The sequence below is a fragment of the Scyliorhinus torazame genome, chromosome 16, assembly GCF_047496885.1.
Source record: "Scyliorhinus torazame isolate Kashiwa2021f chromosome 16, sScyTor2.1, whole genome shotgun sequence".
Classification (NCBI taxonomy): domain Eukaryota; kingdom Metazoa; phylum Chordata; class Chondrichthyes; order Carcharhiniformes; family Scyliorhinidae; genus Scyliorhinus; species Scyliorhinus torazame.
Genome location: NC_092722.1, coordinates 5,090,306 through 5,111,006, shown reverse-complemented (window position 1 = coordinate 5,111,006; position 20,701 = coordinate 5,090,306). Strand labels below are relative to the sequence as shown.

At 45.3% G+C, this 20,701-nt stretch overlaps 1 protein-coding gene across 1 annotated transcript in view; it reads right to left on the bottom strand.

The window, feature by feature from the left end:
* Positions 1 to 6,784: 6,784 nt before the first annotated feature.
* Positions 6,785 to 20,701, bottom strand: part of LOC140392542 (solute carrier family 35 member E2B) — a 52,045-nt gene continuing 38,128 nt past the window's right edge. Inside the window, exons 8-9 of the mRNA XM_072477821.1 lie at positions 13,855 to 14,000; positions 6,785 to 9,092 (exon numbers count right to left, since the gene is read on the bottom strand). Of these exons, the coding sequence (XP_072333922.1) occupies positions 8,870 to 9,092; positions 13,855 to 14,000 (369 nt within the window). The 3' untranslated portion in view covers positions 6,785 to 8,869. The remainder of the gene's footprint in view (positions 9,093 to 13,854; positions 14,001 to 20,701) is intronic.

Below are 20,701 nucleotides of genomic sequence, written 5' to 3'. Positions count from 1 at the left end.
AGGGATGTCCTCAAACCATGCCTGAAGAGGTCAAACATCCCTTCAACTCATAGGAGACACTGTGTGTGAGGCAGCAGTGCTAATCGCTCGATAGGGGGGTTTAGGTTTTGTTCTATTTGTTGTGTGTGAAAATATATAGCTCCCTGGTAGAATACCAAGATTTATGGGGGGTTTATATTTTGTACCTTTTTTCTGTAAGCATTTTTCTTTTCACTCTGGGCGGTAGCCACCCTGCTAGCTGAAGAGTTAGCTAATGGGAGTTGTACTGAGTGGTTGACTTCAGCTCATTATTTTAGTTCTCTTTTAGTTAATAAGCTTAGTGTTTTTGTTCGGTTTGAGGTTAATTTACTAGAAGTGGGTTTTAGTGGTTTATGCTCTCCTTACTGTTTTCTGTCTGCGTATTTGGGTGTGGCAGAGTCTGAGGGCAGGAGCAGTTTGCTGATGGTGACTGCAGATCTCTCCTTGTTTAATCTTGTTGGTGGGTTTGGTGGCCATCTTGGGTGGGCCTGGTTGATGTACTTCCTGTGTAACTGTTGGATAATCCCCCTTGGTGGAAATGGCTGAATCCAGATATGGAGGTGGGGGGCAATTTGTTTGGTCACCTGGAATGTCAGTAGGTTCAATGGCCCAATGAAAAGGTGGAGGGTATTTTCTCACCTCAAAAGTTTGAATGCCGATGTGGTGTTTCTGCAAGAGTCTCATTTGCGGGTCAGAGACCAGACAAGGTTGTGGGAGAGGTGGGTGGGACAAGTTTTTCTTCTGGGCTTTGATGGTCAGGCCCGGGGGGGGGTGGCGATTATAATCAATAAGAGTCCCATTTTCTGCCACTAAGATTATTATCGCCTGTGGGACTTGGTTAATATCTATGCTCCAAACTGGGACAATACGGATTTTATTAACGGGTTGCTGGCCTCCATCCCTGATTCTCATCAGTTTATATTGGGGAGTGGGGAGTGACTTAAACTATGTTCTGGACCCCGGGATGAATCGGTCCAGGCTCAAATCACTGACTCCATCAATGGTGGCCAGGGCATTGTTGGTTTTCATGGAGCAGATGGGGGGGGGGGGGGGGGGGGGGGGGCAGATCCATGGCATTTTATTTTGCACCCAGGTGATAAAGATTTCCCTTTTTCTCCCATGTCCACCAAGCATACTTGCGTTTGGAATTTTTTGTGGTGGAGAGGTCACTGCTCCCTTTGGTGGAGGGGGTGGGCTACTCGGCCATTGTGATTTCAGATCATGCCCCACATTTTGTTGATTTGGCGGCAAAGTCAAATTCCTCCCAGTGTGCCAGAGATTTTGTGAATATATTAAATTTAATAAAAGTGAGTATTACGACCGCACAAATACTTTGAATTCTAGGGCTTCCGGTGGCAGCTATGAAGGAGTAAGTCGCACATTTGATGGCTCCCACACTGTGGTCGGACTTTTGGACCTTTCCCCCATTTTTCTGCCGGACTTGAATTGTAAAACGGATGTTAGTGGCAATTGTTTACTGAATTCCCACTTCGGTGCGTGGAGAGAAAGACTAGAAGTGTTTGTAAGGGCAGAAACAAAAAGATAGAGAAGGCTTGGGCTGTAGCTGCAATAAAAGGCAGCGTGGCGGAGGTTCGGACCTCTGGCTTATCAACCCAGCAATCTATGGAGCAGCTCATGCAAGTCATCCAGGAAGGCTTTGCTACGCAGAAACGGGACTGCTTGGACCCGATAAAAGAGCCGATTGAGCGGTTGGAGCATAGATTGGACGCCCAGGATCGGGCGATCCAGAAGGTGGAGAAGGCTCTGGCTGAGCAGGAAGAACATCAAACTGCGGTGGAGTTGGAGGTGGGGATGCTGAGGGACCAGCAGAAGAAGCTCCTGGAGAAGGTGGAGGACCGAGAGAATAGGTCCCGCCGGCAGAACCTAAGAATTGTCGGGCACCCGGAGGCGTCCGAAGGAACGAACGCTGGGGCATACATTGCGGACATGTTTGTGAAGCTGCTGGGGGGATGGGGCATTCTCCCGGCCCTTGGAAGTGGATAGGGCTCACAGAGCACTCGCGAGGAAGCCGCGAACGGGTGGGCGACCCCCCCCCCCCTCCCTCCCGAGGGTAATGGTGGTGAGATTCCACAGGTTCTCGGATAAGGAGCGCATTCTACAGTGGGCCAAGCAGACACGGAGCTGTAAACTCAGTCCTAAATCTACTTCCCCTTATTTTGAGGCTATGCCCCCTAGTTCTGCTTTCAACCGCCAGCGGAAACAACCTGACCGCATCTATTCCCTTCATAATCTTATATGTTTCTATAAGATCCCCTGCATCCTTCTAAATTCCAACAAGTACAGTCCCAGTCTACTCAACCTCTCCTCGTAATCCAACCACCTGGGATTAACCTAGTGAATCTCCTCTGCACACCCTCCAGCGCCAGTACGTCCTTTCTCAGGTAAGGAGACCAAAACTGAACACAATGCCCAGGTGTGGCCTCACTAACACCTTATACAATTGCAGCATAACCCCCCTAGTCTTAAACTCCATCCCTCTAGCAATGAAGGACAAAACTCCATTCGCCTTCTTAATCATCTGTTTACCACCTTTTTGCGACTCATGCACTAGCACACCCAGTCCCTCTGCACAGCAGCATGTTTTAATATTTTATAATTTAAATAATAATCCCTTTTGCTGTAATTCCTACCAAAATGAATAACCTCACATTTGTCAACATTGTATTCCATCTGCCAGACCCTAGCCCATTCACATAAACTATTCAAATCCTTCTGCAGACTTCCAGTATCCATTGCACTTTTTGGCTTACCACTCATCTTAGTGTTGTCTGCAAACTTGGACACATTGCACTTGGTCCCCAACTCCAAATCATCTATGTAAATTGTGAACAATTGAGGGCCCAACACTGATCCTCGAGGGACACCACTAGCTACTGATTGCCAACCAGAGAAGCACCCATTAATCCCCACTCGTTGCCTTCTGATAATTAACCAATCCTCTATCCATGCTCCTACTTTCCCCTTAATGCTATGCATCTTTATCTTATTCAGCAACCTTGTCAAAAGCTTTCTGGAAATCCAGATATACCACATCCATTGGCTCCCCGTTGTCTACCGCACTGGTCCTCAAAAAATCCACTAAAATAGTTAGGCACATGTGCCTATGTTGCGTCTGTCCAATGGGACAATTTCCATCCAGATGCCTATTTCTTCCTTGATGATAGATTCCAGCATCTTCCCTACTACCGAAGTTAATCTAACTGATCTATAATTACCCGCTTTCTGCCTACCTCCTTTTTAAACAGTGGTGTCACGTTTGCTAATTTCCAATCCGCCGGGACCACCCCAGAGTCTAGTGAATTTTGGTAAATTATCACGAGTGCATTTGCAATTTCCCTAGCCGTCTCTTTTAGTACTCTGGAATGCATTCCATCAGGGCCAGGAGACCCATCTTCCTTTAGCCCTATTAGCTTGCCCATCACTACCTCCTTAGCGATAACAATTGACTCAAGGTCCTCACCTGTCATAACCTCATTTCCATCAGTCACTGGCATGTTATTTGTGTCTTCCACTGCGAAGAGCGACCCAAAAAACCTGTTCAGTTCCTCAGCCATTTCCTCATCTCCCATTATTAAATCTCCCTTCTCATCCTCTAAAGGACCAATATTTACCTTAGCCACTCTTTTTTTGTTTTATATATTTGTAGAAACTTTTACTGTCTGTTTTTATATTCTGAGCAAGTTTACTCATTATCTATAGCTTCTTTATAGTTTTTCTTAGTAGCTTTCTGTTGCCCCTAAAGATTTCCCAATCCTCTAGTCTCCCGCTAATCTTTGCCACTTTGCATGTTTTTTCCTTCAATTTGATACTCTCCCTTATTTCTTTAGATATCCACGGTCGATTTTCCCTCTTTCTACCATCCTTCCTGTTTGTTGGTATAAACTTCTGCTGAGCACTGAAAAATCACTTGGAAGGTTCTCCACTATTCCTCAACTGTTTCACCATAAAGTCTTTGCTCCCAATCTACCTTAGCTAGCTCTTCTTTATTCCCATTGTAATCTCCTTTGTTTAAGCACAAATCACTAGTGTTTGATTTTACCTTCTCACCCTCCATCTGTATTTTAAATTCCACCATATTGTGATTGCTCCTTCCGAGAGGATCCCTAACTATGAGATCATTAATCAGTCCTGTCTCATTGCACCTAGGATCACTTGTTCCCTCTAGGTTCCTTTACATACTGTTCTAGGAAACTATTGCAGATACATTCTGTAAACTCCTCCTCAAGGCTGCCTTGATCGACCTGGTTAAACCAATCGACATGTAGTTTGAAATCCCCCATGATAAGTGCTGTACCATTTTTACATGCATGTTATTTCTGTTTATTGCCCACCCCACTGTAACGTGACTATTTGGTGGCCTGTAGACTACTCCCATCAGTCACGTTTTTGCCTTACTATTCCTGATTTCCACCCAAATGGATTCAACTATATCCTCCATAGCACCAATGTCATCCCTCACTACTGCCCGGATATAATCCTTAAATAACAGAGCTACACCACCTCCCTTCCCATCCACTCTGTCCTTCCGAATAGTTTGATACCCTTGGATATTTAACTCCCAGTCGTGACCATCCTTTAACCATGTTTCAGTAATGACCGCCACATCAGTCATTCACGATGATTTGCGCCATCAACTCATTTACCTTATTCCGAATACTACGAGCATTCAGGTAAAGTACCCTTATGTTGGCTTTTATATCTCAGTTTTGAATCTTAATGTCTATCAGTAACCTCTCCCAAGTTATTTTTCCTTTTAACTTTTCTCCTAATTTTACTTATCGTTGAACCCATGTCTTCAAATAACAAACTGCTGCGTTGCTTTCCAGTTAATAATAAAAGTAGCTTATTGTCGCAAGTAGGCTTCAAATGAGGTTATTGTGAAAAACCCCTTTATGTTTTTAGTTCCCGTTTTATTCCTTTCAGTATTACTGGGCCTATTCACTGAGCTCTCAGTCACTGTACCTTGTACTGTGGCCCTTTCTGATTTTTGAATATGGCTTCTCTGCCTTACACTTGCTGCCTTTTGTTTCTGTCCCCGTTTTACTTCCCTCCGACTTCCTACATCAGTTCCCATCCCCCTACCACATTAGGTTAAACCCTCCCCAACAGCACTAGCAAACATCCCCCTAGGACATTGGTTCCAGTCCTGCCCAGGTGCAGGCCGTCAGGTTTGTACTAGTCCCACTGATAATTTGTTTCCCTTCAGTCCGGATGAAATGATCAATTCGTTTCCCTTCAGTCCGGATGAAATGATCAATCGAACACCAAGTCACTTCAACGTACGTTTATTCACGGCCGGGGCTGCACCACTGTATCTCGGGGAGGTACAGCAGCAAGCCAAAGTTAGTACATCCGACAGTAGATTATATACAATATATGGCACTGTTCCTTTTCTGAGGACGGCCCCCTTAGAGGGGGGCCTAAATTACGGCATTCTGTTGCTCTCAGCTAAGTTATAATTATCTTGAGAATTAGGAACCATTCCCAAGGCTGTATCCTGTTATTGCAAACTGTCTGGTGCAAAAGCAGAAGTGATTCATCTCGAAAGTCACGTACAGTTACAAAGCTTTGACATTCCAGTTTACACAAAGCTCTATTTGACGTTCCATTTCCCATCAAGCTCTATTTGATCTCGAGCCAAACTCGCACCACCTCACCCAGAACCGGTTCAAATGCCCCAGGAATTTGGATAAGGTTAAATTTGGATGAGAGCGAATACTTCCTGGTTAACCCTACGAGGAGGAGAGTCTATCTGGGGATGTTACCTTTCCACTTTGCCATATCTAGGAACAAAAGTTCATTGGTCCCGAACCAGTTTGTACCAAGAACTTGGGAGTCCTAGTCCCAACTCAAGGGAAAAAGTGTTGACCAAATGCCAAATTCTAATGTAGAACTTAAGGGTTTGATTACATCTGGTCCAGGGTTTGACTTTGCTGGAAAGATTTAAAATCTGTTCACCAGATTTTTAAAAAAGAAACAAAGTTCTGTTACAGCATAAAAAGAATGCTTCATACTGTAGCGAAAATCAGGCTGGAAATTTCTGTGCTCAGTCTGCTGCAATTGCAATCAGAATGATTGCTGTCGGAAAAATAAAACTGCCAGGCTAGGCTTTGAGGGCGACGGAGATGGATGAAGCAAAGACAATATGGGAACAGGGAGAGTAATCACGACTAGAACCAAGTCTTCACATGGAGGATAAATGCCAAAACTAACTAGTTGTGCTGAATGGCCTGGCTCCATGTTCTAACTTTGTAAACATTGGTTCTCAAATACAAGGTGATTTTTGTTTTCTATCAGTGGGAGCACACTCGCTTTAGAGGTTGCGGATCCAAGCCCCACTCCCGCCTTGGACATACACGAAACGGACACCTCAATGCAGTACTATGGGATTGCTGCATTTTCAGGAGCGTCATCTTTCATTGGGACATTAAACCAAGGCACCGTCTGCTTTCTCAGGTGGATGTTAAGAGTTCGCCCAGGTGTCCAGGCAAATATTTATCAATTCATCATTAAATCAGATTATCTGACCATTTATCCAATTGCTATCTGTGGAATCCTGCTGGATGCAACTTGGCAGCTGCATTTTCTATATTGTAGCAGATAATGGACGTCAAGAGAACAGTGCAAGATCATGAAAGATGCTTTATAAATTCAAGTTCTTTCTCTACTCAATTTTCCTGGCACACAAACATGTTTATAATAAAAAAATTCAACAGGTAGCATTCAAATAAAAAAACAACACTGCTAAAGTCAGATGATTTTTTAATGAAATATTTGATCAAGTTTACTATGTATAACAGAGCATTCATATTAATAAATGGTTCCGTACAAATGGTGGTACTCGAGTAACAATAGAGATCAGCTCCACTTGCCAAGCTGGTCACTGCTTATACATCATTCCCCTCATTGATCTGATATGTATTATCTAGCAAAATAATTTTGGTTTTGTTCAAGTTTAATAATACAAATTGCTCTCTAACACTAAGCAGAGGGAATAACACAGACTCAATTAGACTTCAAACCACACCTCAAGTAATCAGATAGGAGAATGCCAATTATCAAGATCACTGGTTTTCGATTTTGAGTGCATAATACTGCTCTAGATGAAACAAATAATTAAAAACTGGGACTGGTTTAGCACAGTGGGCTAAATAGCTGGCTTGCAATGCAGAACAATGCCAGCAGCATGGGTTCAATTCCCGTACCGGCCTCCCCTAACTGGTGCCGGAATGTGGCGACTAGGGGCTTTTCACTAACTTCATTGAAGCTCACTTGTGACAATAAGCGATTATTATTAAAAACAGAATTTAACCAGAAACAATTAGAAACAATGTTGACAAGGAAAGCCCCCCCGCTAAGGGGGAAAAAATAGTAAAGTTTTAAAATAGTGGTTTACCTTAAAGTGCATTTGGAAAGAAAGAATATGTTTTAATTAGTAAAGCTTCAAGTACTTTTCTTGTCAATAAGGGCAATTTGTGTGTGAAGTAGCAGGTACTAGACAAGGTTTAGTTGCCTGGAGAATAGTTACTCGCCTGGGGCAAAGCAGAAATCTTCAAAATTGAGCTCAGTTGACAGATTTTTCTCCAGTTGTGCTTTCACACAAAACATATTTCATATATTAATTAATTACATCATGTATTCAAATTTACCCTCCTAAGTTTCGATTTAGATAGTAAAAAAAATAATTGCTGTTTCACATAAGAAGCTTAGTTCTGGACACCAAAAGCACACAATGGTTGGTGTCATGCAACTTACGTTCAACTTTGCATACAAATCTTTGAAATACCACAATACTGTAAACTCTCCGTTCGTTGGGAGTTTAATATTTGCCATAAACAGTTCAGATTAGAAAACCCTGAGGTGTAACTTCAATGATTATGCACATCACTACATTTTTAAACAACTCCTGGGTGCGTGATTTTAGTGAGAAAAAGCATATTAATGCATAAAATCACTAACAGTTCTCAAGCAAAAAGCAAACAATACATTTAACCATCGGGGACTGTGTCTATTTCATTGAACCAAAAACAAATTAAGCCAGGCAGGTTAACAACCATATGTTTAAAAACAAACAAGAATCCATTTTCTCGACCAAACACAGGTCAGAAAGAATAGTTAATTTTCCTTGGTCTCACAAAGTTACGGTTTGGCTCAAGTGAAAAGGAAACTTTTATATTAATAAAATGGGCAACTACACAGCAGTACCCCACTGGTGATTAACCAGGCACACCAACTCATCCCCTTCTCTGGAAATTGAAGCTCAACGCAGTCTTGGTGCCACATTTGACTGGCAAAATGAGCTTCTGACCACATATCCTTGCCATCACTAAGACCCTCTATTTCCACCTCCATAATATCACAAGACTTACCCCAGCCTCAGTTCACCTGCTGCTGAAATCTTCATCCATCATCCATACCCTTGTTACCTCTCGACTTAACTAGTCCAATGCACTCCCGACTGGCCTCCCATAGTCTTCCCTCCATAAACTAATTGCTCCACCATTGGTGGCCATGTCTTCACCTGCCAAAGCCTTAAGCTCTGGAATTTGCCCCCTAAACTACTGTCTTTCTTTTCTTTTAAAATGTTCCATAAAACCGGTCTGTGTAGCTAACTTGTTCTGGTATCTTTATTGTGGCTGTATCATTTGTTTAGTTAACACTCCTGTGGAGCACCTTGGAATGCTTTATTACGTTAAATACACTTACGAATGAATGTTGCTGATGTTTGTTCTTTTCGAAAGTTAAGGAAATAAAATGTCATCTTTTAGAAACAGTTACAATTTTCACAATTGGAACTTCAAAAAATCTTTAAAATCAATTCACTTTGAGATTATGACGGGTCTTCACCCAGCAGAGGTCGAACCTCCTGTCCATTATTATTGCAAGATACCAAAGCCTGGATTTTCTCTTGTTGATATTGCCGAGCCCGATTATACAGAAACACTCCAATGATGACCAGAACTGTCCCAAAGGCAGAGAATGCAGTAATCCTGTTACTGAAGATGATGATACTGAGCCAAATTGAAAGGGCATGCTTCACAGTACTGGCAACACTAAATTGATGGAAGCAAAGAGTTAAATATTAAACACATGTTGGTACCTAATCTTTATTTCACATTGTAAACATTCACTCACTCCTCATCCCAAGTTTTCAAGCTTCAACTTTCAACTCTAATCATCAAAGTGATAATTAGTAAAACAGCCTCTTAAGAAAAAATATGAAATTTTGAATTAAACAGGTCAAAATGTTGTAACAAAATGATCTGGCAAACAAATATAAAAGGACAGGAAAAATTAGTTATCAGCTAAAATAACAATCTGAATAAACAATAAACTATCATTGAATGTAAAGGTGCATATGTGGCAGGTTCACATGTACAAGGCAAGTCAATATATTTCTCCATCTTGGGATGAACTCTATGTACATGGGAAATGATGGACAATCAATACACAGCCAATTCTCAAAAAGGGAATAATTTAATAGGCGCAGCTGACAAATTGAAAATGCAACAAGGTTACGAAACATTTGCTAACCCTTATTTAGAGTTTTGTAAACATCTGTTGGGAAGTTTGGGGGATGAAAATAAAAGCTTAATATCACAAATAGGAGAAACTAGCTTTTGTATTTCAGTGGCAAATAGCAAATTTTCTGCATTGATGTTTTCAGAACATTAAATTTTTAGCGAACACCTCAACTGAACCCAATGTGAATATTTCAATCAGGATTTTGAGCCAAATTGACATTGAGTTCCACCAGGGCTACTGAGCTCAAGAATTCATTAAACCCAAGTTCCCCCCCGAAGCAACTATATTATTACTGGGTACCGAATGCTGAAAAGGTGAGGAGCTGGATCGGGGGAAGAGTGGGTTAGGATGGAGGAGAGTCTGTGCAGGGGGTCGGGGTTGAGGGCGTTGGCAACAGCGCCGCTCCCGATGGCCCCGGGTAAATATTCGGGGAGTCTGGTGGTGGCGACAATGTTGAAGATCTGGAGGCAGTTGAGTCAGGGGAGTTGGGGTATTAAAGGATTTATTTCTGGGAGGCGTTGTGTGAGGCTGGAGGGGTTGGGGGAGAAATATGGATTGGGGCAGGGGGAGGTATTTAGATAGCTACAGGTCCGGGATTTTGCCAGTAAGGAGGTTCCCGATAGCACCTGCCTCCAAATTGTTGGAGGAAGTATTGACGGCAGGTAGAATAGAGAGGGGGGTGGTATCAGCAACTTATGGGAATTTCTGGGGGAGGACAAAGTATCATTGGAGGGGATTAAAGCGAAGTGGGAGGAAGAGTTGGGGGAGGGTATGGAGGACGGGCTGTGGTGTGAGGTGCTCTGGAGGGTGAATGCCTCAACCTCATGGGTGAGGTTGGGCCTGTTGAAGGTGCACCTCACAAGGGCGACGATGAGCCGACTCTTTGAGCGGGTGGAGGCTGCATGTGAGTGCTATGGGAGGAGCCCCGGAAATCATGTTCACATGTTTTGGTCCTGTCCGAAGCTGGAGGGGTATTGGTGGGAGGTCTTGAAGGTCATCCCAGGGGTGGTGCATGTGAGGTTCAAACCAGGGCCCCTAGATGTCTGAGACTTTGCCTCGCTGATTGCCCAGAGATGGGTCCTGTTGGAATGGAGGTCAGCTTCTCCACTCTGTACCTTGACGTGGCAGGGCCACCTGCTGGAATTTTTGACGCTCGAGAAGGTGAAGTTTGAGTTGGGGGGGGGGGGGGGGGGGGGGGGGGGGGGGGGGGTACTGTTAACCATGTATGGGATGACCGTGGATTCTCTTTTGGTCTTTCTTGTTTTGTATTTGGGATGTAGGGGGCAAGTTTGGGTTTGTATGTTGAAGGGGATGCTGGTTTGGGGATTGCCATTGTATTTGGTGTGTTGGTTATCTTTTGTGGGGTGTATATTTGATTTTTTTTAAATGGAAAATGAGAAGAACAAAAAGATTTTTTTTTTTATAAACGCCCCAAGTTCAAACACTGACAAAAGAACGGAGTTTCAGAGGTAAGGTGAGAGTGACTGGCCTTGGGGGGAAAAAAACACAGCATTTCACCAATTGTGGCACCAAGAAGCCCAATCAAATTTGTAGTTATTTGAGAATTAGGGGGAGATGCTCCACTTGCTGGAGTTACACCTAGCTCAAAGGAAGATGGTTGTGGTTGTTGGAGGTCCATCATCTCTGTTCCAGGACATCGCTGGAGGTTGGGCCACTGTCTTAGCCCCAACCATCTTCAGCTGTTTTATCAATAATCTGCAATCCATCACAAAATCAGAAGTGGGAATATTCCCCAATGATTGCACATCATTCAATACCATTCAAAACCCCTCAGTTATTGAGCCAGTCTGTGCCCACATGCAGCAAAACCCCGACAACATTCAGGCTCAGCTGACAAGTGAGAAGTAACAATTGCAGCACACAAATGGCAAACAATGACCATCGCCAATGAAAGAGAATCTAACCATCTCTTCTTGATATTCAAAAGCACTACCATCATCAAATTCCCCATCATTATCATATAAAATTGATTCTAGCATAGAAAGAGGCCCTTCAGCCCATCGTACCTGTGCCGACCATCAAGCCCCTATCTATTCTAATCCCATTTTCCAGCACTTGGTCTGTAACCTTGTGTGCTACGGTATTTTAAGTGCTCATCTAAATGCTTCTTAAATGTGGAGGGTTCCCACCTCCAACCCGCTTTCAAGCAGTGAGCTCCAGATTCCCACCAACTTCTGGATGAAAACTGACACCTCTACGAAGGGGAAATGTTTCTTCTTATCTGCCCTATGTCCCTCATAATTTTGTACACGTTGATGAGGTGCCCCCTCAGCCCCCTCTTTTCGAAAGGAAACAACCCAGCCTAACCAGCCTCTCTTCATAGCTGAAATGCTGCAGCCCAGGCAACAGCCTGAATCTCCTCTGCACGCTCTCGAGTGCAATCACACCACTCCTATAGTGCACTGACCAGAACTGCACGCAGTATTCTAGCTGTGGCCGAACAAGCGTTTTATACAGCTCCATCATAAACCCCCCTATGCCTTAGCTAATAAAGGCAAGTATCCCATATGCCTTCTTAACCACCTTATCTTCCGGTCCTGCTGCCTTCAGGGATCTTTTTGGTCTTCTGTACTTCTTAGTGTCCGACTGTTCATTGTGTTCCCTTGCATTGTTAGTCCTCCCACGTGCACTACCTCACATCTTCAGGTTACTATTGACCAGAGGTATAACTGGGCCAGCCATATAAATGTTGTGGCTACAAGATCAGGTCGGCGGCTGAGAATTGTGTGATGACCACATGGACGGCAGCGGTTCAAGAAGGCAGCTCACGACCTCAAGAGTAATTAGGGGTGGTCAACAAATGCTGGCCTGGCCAGTGAAGCCCCACATCTCATTGAAAAAAATCACCTCCTGGCTCCAATAGGCCTATCCATCATCTACAAGGCACAAGATGGGCAGGAGGACAAGTGATGGATGACTGCAGCTCCAACAACATTCAAGGAAGTTCTGATGAAGGATCATCAACCTGAAATATTAGCACTGGTTTCTCTCACAGATGCTGCCAGACCTGCTGAGTACATCCATCACTTTGTTTTTATTGCATGTTCTTTCATGGCCATTCTCCAATACATTTCTCTTTTGTATTTTGAGAATCACAGAATGGATAATAGGCTTTAAAACTTTCATATGTGATTCAGTTAGAATTGTCCGAGTTCTATGATTTGAATTATAAAAAGAGTTTAGTTATAGCAGAACTTGGGCCATTAAGGGCGAGAGCAAGAACCTATACATAACTGAATAAAACATTGCAAATATAATTTAAATTTACTGGGTATGTGCATTGTTCCTCTTTTTGTTGATGTTAGTGTGAAAAAAAACCTCAGTAACATTAACAGAGGAAAATGGACTCTGGGGTGTCATTCTCCGACCCCCCGCCGGGTCGGAGAATGGCCGTTGGCCGCCGTGAATCCTGCCCCCGCCGAAGTCTCCGCTCCCGGAGATTGGGCGGGGGGCGGGAATCCGGCCGCGCCGGTTGGCGGGACCCCCCGCTGGATTCTCCGGCCCGGATGGGCCGAAGTCCCGCCCAGGAATTGCCTGTCCCGCCGACGTAAATCGAACCTGGTATTTACCGGCGGGACCAGGCGGCGTGGGCAGGCTCCAGGGTCCTGGGGGGGGGGGGGGGGGGCGCGCGGGGCGATCTGACCCCGGGGGGTGCCCCCACGGTGGCCTGGCCCGCGATCGGGGCCCACCGATCCGCGGGCGGGCCTGTGCCGTGGGGGCACTCTTTCCCTTCCGCCTCCGCTACGGCCTCCACCATGGCGGAGGCGGAAGAGACTCTCCCCACTGCGCATGCGCGGGAAACTGACAGCGGCCGCTGACGCTCCCGCGTATGCGCTGGGAAACTGACAGCGGCCGCTGACGCTCCCGCGCATACGCCGCATTTCCGCGCCAGCTGGCGGGGAAACAAACGCCATTTCCGCCAGCTGGCGGGGCGGAAATCACTCCGGCGTCGGCCTAGCCCCTCAATGTTGGGGCTAGGCTGCCAAAGATGCGGAGCCTTCCGCACCTTTGGGCCGGCGCGATGCCCGTCTGATTGGCGCCGGCTTTGGCGCCAGTCGGCGGACATCCCGCCGTTGGGGGAGGATTTCGCCCCTGGTATTCCAAGGCCGTTACACTTAGATCAACAAGAACCATGCTCTCAGCTTAAGTCTCTAAATGTAATTTCTCCTCACGTTAATTAACTGCATAAGTTGCAGGCACACTTTTTTTCCTGTTCAAATTTGTACTTTATCATTTTACTAACTTTTATTTCTCTACACATTAGCTTACCTGAAGGTAACAGGTGATATCTTTCCCATTAAAGCATATGCAGTTACACTCTGAATGTGGAATAGGACTCCATCAATTAGAAGCAGCAACACAACATCTTGGTTAAAACTGAAACTCTGTTCACTCTTTTCAAGAACTGGAATATCCTACAAGATAAAAAGAAAGGAGCTGCGTTATTGACCTTTGTCAGTTGCATTGAGGTAATTACAACATTTGAGTCAATGTTAACCACTACATTCCACAAGCAAATTAAATCTGCCCAGAGTTAATATAACAAATGCCCAGCTCCATTCAATTGTCAGCAAGCATAACAATAATTAGCCCTACCATTACAATAGTACAGTAAGAAGTCTTACAACACCAGGTTAAAGTCCAACAGGTTTTGTTCAAATCACTAGCTTTCGGAGCACTGCTCCTTTGACTTTGGTGTTGTAAGACTTCTTACTGTGCTCACCCCAGTCCAACGCCGGCATCTCCACATCATTACAATAGTAAGCTTGGATACATAAAGCATTCCTTATGCACACAGAAAGCCATTCCCCAGTTGCACAATACATGTTATAATTAAAGTTAATCTCGTCTAAGGGCAAAAAGATGTACCCACTGCATCTCCTTTACTCTGCCTTTCCAGTTAACTTTCACTTTTTATCTTTCCTTTTTGCACTTTTAAGATTATGACATTTCACAATCGTCATTTCTGCACCTGTCATGAGGCCATTTTCACTTACTGCAAGTCTGTTATTTTTTCTGTTTGGACTGTGTATGTATGTTTGTGCAGTTTGCTTCCATCAATGTCTGCGCCTTTTTTTCAGTCTAGCATTGGGCTGATAGGAAGGGCGCCTGAGAAGTCAAACATCGGGACAACAACAGTGTGGATAAGGACTTTACTGGCAGTGGGAAATGGTGAGGTAAATGTTAAGGCAGAAATAGAAATGAAAAAAAAAAAAACTTGATTATGTTAGCATGGGTTTAAAACTCAACTGGAATTCAAATAGGATAAGAATTACCCGCCCGAATCCTCCCGAGCTGTCAGATGAGAAGATGGGTGGAATCTGGTAAAGGTTTTCAGCAAATTAAACAGATAGCTTTACTCAACCTAATGTTCATTTGAGTTCTGGCTAATTCACAGTTTAATGTTAGAAAAACAAATTGAAGGGCGGCAGGTGGTGCAGTGGTTAGCACTGCTGCCTACAGCACGGAGGACCCGGTTTCGAATCCCAGCTCTGGGTCACTGTGCGTGAAGAGTTTGCATATTCTCCCTGTGTCCGCGTGGGTTTAACCCTCATAACCCAAAGATATGCAGGTTAGGTGGATTGGCCACAGCTTAATTGGGAAAATAAATTATAATTAGGTACTCTAAATTTATTTTAAAAATAAATTAATAAAAATGTAAGAAGAAAAAACCCAAATTGACACAATAAAGTTGCCAATGGGGGCAGCACGGTGGCGGTGGTTAGCACTGCTGCCTCACGCGCCGAGGTCCCAGGTTCGATCCCGGCTGTGGGTCACTGTCTGTGTGGAGTTTGCACATTTTCCCAGTGTTTGCGTGGGATTCGCCCCCACAACCCAAAGATGAGCAGGGCAGGTGGATTGGCCACGCTAAATTGCAGCTTAATTGGAAAAAATGAATTGGCTACTCTTTAAATCTATTTTTTAAAATGTTGGACGCTAACGTGATCATGCAAAAAGAGGGAGAGAACAGAACCATGGGCTATTCCCTCGATGTCCAAGAGAAAAGAAAGCATTATTGTGGTGGGTCTATGATTCAGCAGCTGGAATAAGACAGTAAGTTTTGTCATAGAATTTACAGTGCAGAAGGAGGCCATTCGACCCATCGAGTCTGCACCGGCTCTCACAAAGAGTACCCTACTCAAGCGCACATTTCTACCCTATCCCCGTAACCCCCACTTAACCTTTTTGGACATCAAGGGCAATTTAGCATGGCCAATCCACCTAACCCACACATCTTTGGACTGTGGGAGGACAGTATTACCGTCTCTACTCTTTACTTACCTATCTCCCTGGCCGCCTCTCTTTTTCTGAGCTGGTGCGCCAGCAATCTGCTTGCTTTTTCCCCATACTCATTGATCGCCCCTCTTGCCTTCCTCAACTGTTCCACTGCTTTCCCTGTGGTCAACAGCCCAAACTCCACCTTAACCTCTGCCGCTCCCTCAGTAACCCGGCATCTGGGGCCTCCGAGTATCTCCTGTCCACCTGGAGTATCTCCTGCACTGATCTATCCCCATCAGCCTGTTCTGCCTTTTCTCTGTGGGCCCGTGTCGAGATTAATTCCTCTCTGACTACTGCCTTCAAAGCTTCCCAGACCGTGGCTGCAGAGACCTCCCCTGTATCATTTCTTTCCAGGTAGTTCTGGATGGATGTGTTAACCCACCCACAGACCGCCTCGTCCGCTAGCAACCCCACATCCAGTCTGCACAGCGGGCATTGTAGACCCACCCAGTGCGGGGCATGATCCGACACTGCAATTGCCGAGTACTCAGTATCCACCACCTTCGGTATTAGCGCCCTGCTCAGAACAAAAAAGTCGATGAGAGAGTACACCTTGTGGACACGTGGAACAAAAAGGAAAACTCCTTTGTCCTCAGCCGTGCAAACTTCCATGGGTCTACTCCCTCCATCTGTTCCATAAAATACGCGAACACGCGAGCCCTCTTGACCGGCCCATTCAGTCCTCTCTCGTTCCATGTGATCAGCCTGCGCCCCCCCCCAGCCGACCAACCTCGAGCTCGCGTCACCCGCTTCCTTGCCTCTCCCCCTAGCAACAACACTAAAAACCCAATCCCCCAAGTCAAGCTCCAGCTTAACACCTGTGCACCCCCCACTGCGCTGCCGAGAGTCAGCTGACCTATGCTGATTTGATAGTTCCCGCCACTGGCACCAAGCAGTCTGTCTCCCTATTGTACTCTCCTCTCTTTTCCCCCCGCCCCCCACATGAATAAACACTTTAAAAGCATCACATACCCAAGTAAACATGCAACAGAAAAAAAAACAGTGAAGCAACAATCACTTCTGAAAAAAAGTCACCCAAAAATCCAAACTAAATTCAAAGCCCATCCCCCCCCCTCTAACAGGGTCCCTGCAAGACAGATCAACCTTTAACCATCCACACAGCCCATTATTTCACATAGAGCTACTTAAATTTTTACGATCCAGCATCACAAATCGCTGCCACAGTACTTCTCCAAGGCTTAAGTGTCTTTTAATTTGCCACCAGCTTCATTTCTTTAATAAAGGTCCATACTTCGTCGGGTGTTTCAAAGCAGAAGTCCCGTTCCTCATGTGTGACTCACAGGCGGTCTGGGTACAGCATCCCGAACTTCACCCCCTTCTTAAAGAGGGTCGTTTTTGCCCGATTGAACCCAGCTCACCTCTTGGCCAAATTCGCTCCCAGGTCCTGATAAATGCGCATCTCACAGTTCTCCCACTTGCTGCTCCGTTCTTTTTTGGCCCACCGCAAAACATGTTCCTTGTCCATGAACCGGTGAAAACGTACCTCCATGGCCCTCGGTGGTTTGTTCGCTCTGGGCTTCCTCGCGAGGGCTCTTGTGCACTCTGTCCAATTCCGGGGGCCGAGGGAACGCCCCAGCCCCCATCAACTTCTCCCAACATGTCCGCCACATAGGCCCTCGCATCCGATCCCTCATTGCCTTCAGGGAGGCCAACAATTCTGAGATTCTGCCTCCTGGACCTATTCTCCAGGTCCTCCAGCTTCTCCTGCATTCTTTTCTGGTGGTCGTTCATCATCCCCACCTTGCTTTCCAGCACTGTTATATACACCTCGTGCCGGACAACCTTTGTTTGACATCCTGGATCGCTCTCCCGTGGGTTTCCTGATTCTGAACCACTTGATCAATCGAAGCCTTAATCGGGTCCAGCGGGTCCTTCTTCAGCTCGGCGAAGCAATCCTCGAAAAACTTCACCAGCTGCTCCGTCGACCATTGTGCCGTCTCCCCGGGGCCCTTGCCCTCCGCCATGCTGTCCCGTGTTACCAGCTCTGCTTGCGTCTCCCTTATAGGACTTTGTCGTCTCTCACGGCCACGTCTGGTCCAATTCTCCATACACCGGAGAGGGATTTCTCCTTACTGTCTCACTCTTCACTGCTTTAACCCATAAAATCCGAAAAAAACCAGGGGAAAAAGGTCCAAAAGTCCATTACAGGCAGGAGCCATCAAATGTGCGACCTACCCCTCCATGGCCGCCACCAGAAGTCCGTGATTAGCACTGTTGCTCCACAGCACCAGGCACCTGGATTCGATTCCCGGCTTGGATCACTGTCTGTGCGGAGTCTGCATGTTCTCCTCGTGTCTGTGTGTCCGCCGGGTGCTCTGGTTTCCTCCCACAAGGTTCTGAAAGATGTACTGATAGGTGAATAGGACATTCTGAATTCTCCCCCGGTGTACCCGAACAAACGCCGGAATGTGGCGACTAGGGGCTTTTCACAGTAACTTCATTGCAGTGTTAATGTAAGCCTACTTGTGACAATAATAAAGATTATTACCGTTGTGTATTTTTTTCAGTGTAATCTTAAAAAGTACAAATATATAAATAGCAACTACAGGTGCAGAAATACAAATAAAATGCTGGAAATACTCAGCAGGTCATGTAGTATCTGGAGAACTAACATTTCTGATCAAATCGACCTGTTTCTCTCCAGAAATGCTGTCAGACCTCAAAATGTATTACTGCTAAAAAGGCTGTCGAGGAACTTTAACCACATAGGAATGCTATTTTAAAAGTTTGTTTTGGCAGCTCTATGGTGTTAGATACCACTGGAGTGTTTTGTTTATATTAGGAATGTCTTTTTCCAATCTAGAAACTCTCCTGTTTTTCCCGCCCCTCCTGGGGAACTGCCTAAAAAAAGAGGAACAAGACTTCAAAAACAACTTTTAATTTTTTTTAAAAATCCCTTCACGGGATGTGGGTTTCACTGGCTAGCTCAGCAGTTATATTATAATATAATAATCTTTATTGTCACAATTGGCTTACATTCACACTGCAATGAAGTTGCTGTGAAAATCCCCTAGTCGCCACATTCCGGCCCCTGTTCGGGTACATAGAGGGATAATTCAGAATGTCAAAATTACCTAACAAGCACGTTTTTCGTGACTTGTGGGAGGAAACTGGAGGAAACCCACGCAGACACGGGGAGAACGTGCAGACTCCGCACAGACAGCGACCCAAGCTGGGAATCGAACCTGGGACCCTGGAGCTGTGAAGCAACTGTGCTAACCACTATGCTACCGTGCTGCCCCATTTTAGTTATGTAATCTTGAGGGCTCAGCCCATCAGGCTTGCTTGCTGGGTCTTAGTGTTAATCATAGATTGCAGTGTGCCTTAAAAGCAGATTCCAAGTCATACTGCAAAAGAAGAGCAGCATATGGAGCATGCTTTCCTGAAATACAATGAAATTATAAAAATGCAAGTGAAAGCCTGAATCTTTCAACAATAATTTGAGGAGTTTCGGCTCAGTTAAACCCCACGTTTTAGTGGGCTGCAGTAAAAATTCAATTCAATCAAAAAGTAACTTTTTAAAACTGCATGGAGAGATTTGTTAGTGCTCTTTTGGGGGGGGTGGTTAAACTAATGCAGCAGGGGCATGGGAACCTGGATTGTAGTTTTAGGGTACGGGAGAATGAGAGTATAGAGGTCAGGAGCACAGATTTGACGTCGCAGGAGGGGGCCAGTGTTTAGGTAGGTGGTTTGAAGTGTGTCGACTCCAATGCCAGGAGTATACGAAATAAGGTAGGGGAACTGGCAGCATGGGTTGGTACCTGGGACTTCGATGTTGTGGCCATTTCGGAGACATGGATAGAGCAGGGACAGGAATGGATGTTGCAGGTTCCGGGGTTTAGGTGTTTTAGTAAGCTCAGAGAAGGAGGCAAAAGAGGGGGATGTGTGGCGCTGCTAGTCAAGAGCAGTATTACGGTGGCGGAGAGGATGCTAGATGGGGACTCATCTTCCGAGGTAGTATGGGCTGAGGTTAGAAACAGGAAAGGAGGGGTCACCCTGTTGGGAGTTTTCTATAGGCCTCCAAATAGTTCTAGGGATGTAGAGGAAAGGATGGCGAGGATGATCCTGGATAAGAGCGAAAGTAACAGGGTAGTTATTATGGGAGACTTTAACTTTCCAAATATTGACTGGAAAAGATATAGTTAGAGTACATTAGATGGGTCGTTTTTTGTACAATGTGTGCAGGAGGGTTTCCTGACACAATATGTTGACAGGCCAACAAGAGGGGAGGCCACGTTGGATTTGGTTTTGGGTAATGAACCAGGCCAGGTGTTGGATTTGGAGGTAGGAGAGCACTTTGGGGACAGTGACCACAATTCGGTGACGTTTACGTTAGTGATGGAAAGGGATAAGTATACACCACAGGGCAAGAGTTATAGCTGGGGGATGGGCAATTATGATGCCATTAGACGTGACTTGGGGGGGGATAGGTTGGAGAAGTAGGCTGCAAGTGTTGGGCACACTGGATAAGTGGAGCTTGTTCAAGGAACAGCTACTGCGTGTTCTTGATAAGTACATACCGGTCAGGCAGGGAGGAAGGCGTAGAGCGAGGGAACCGTGGTTTACCAAAGAAGTGGAATCTCTTGTTAAGAGGAAGAAGGAGGCCTATGTGAAGATGAGGTGTGAAGTTTCAGTTGGGGCGATGGATAGTTACAAGGTAGCGAGGAAGGATCTAAAGAGAGAGCTAAGACGAGCAAGGAGGGGACATGAGAAGTATTTGGCAGGTAGGATCAAGGAAAACCCAAAAGCTTTCTATAGGTATGTCAGGAATAAGCGAATGACTAGGGTAAGAGTAGGGCCAGTCAAGGACAGGGAT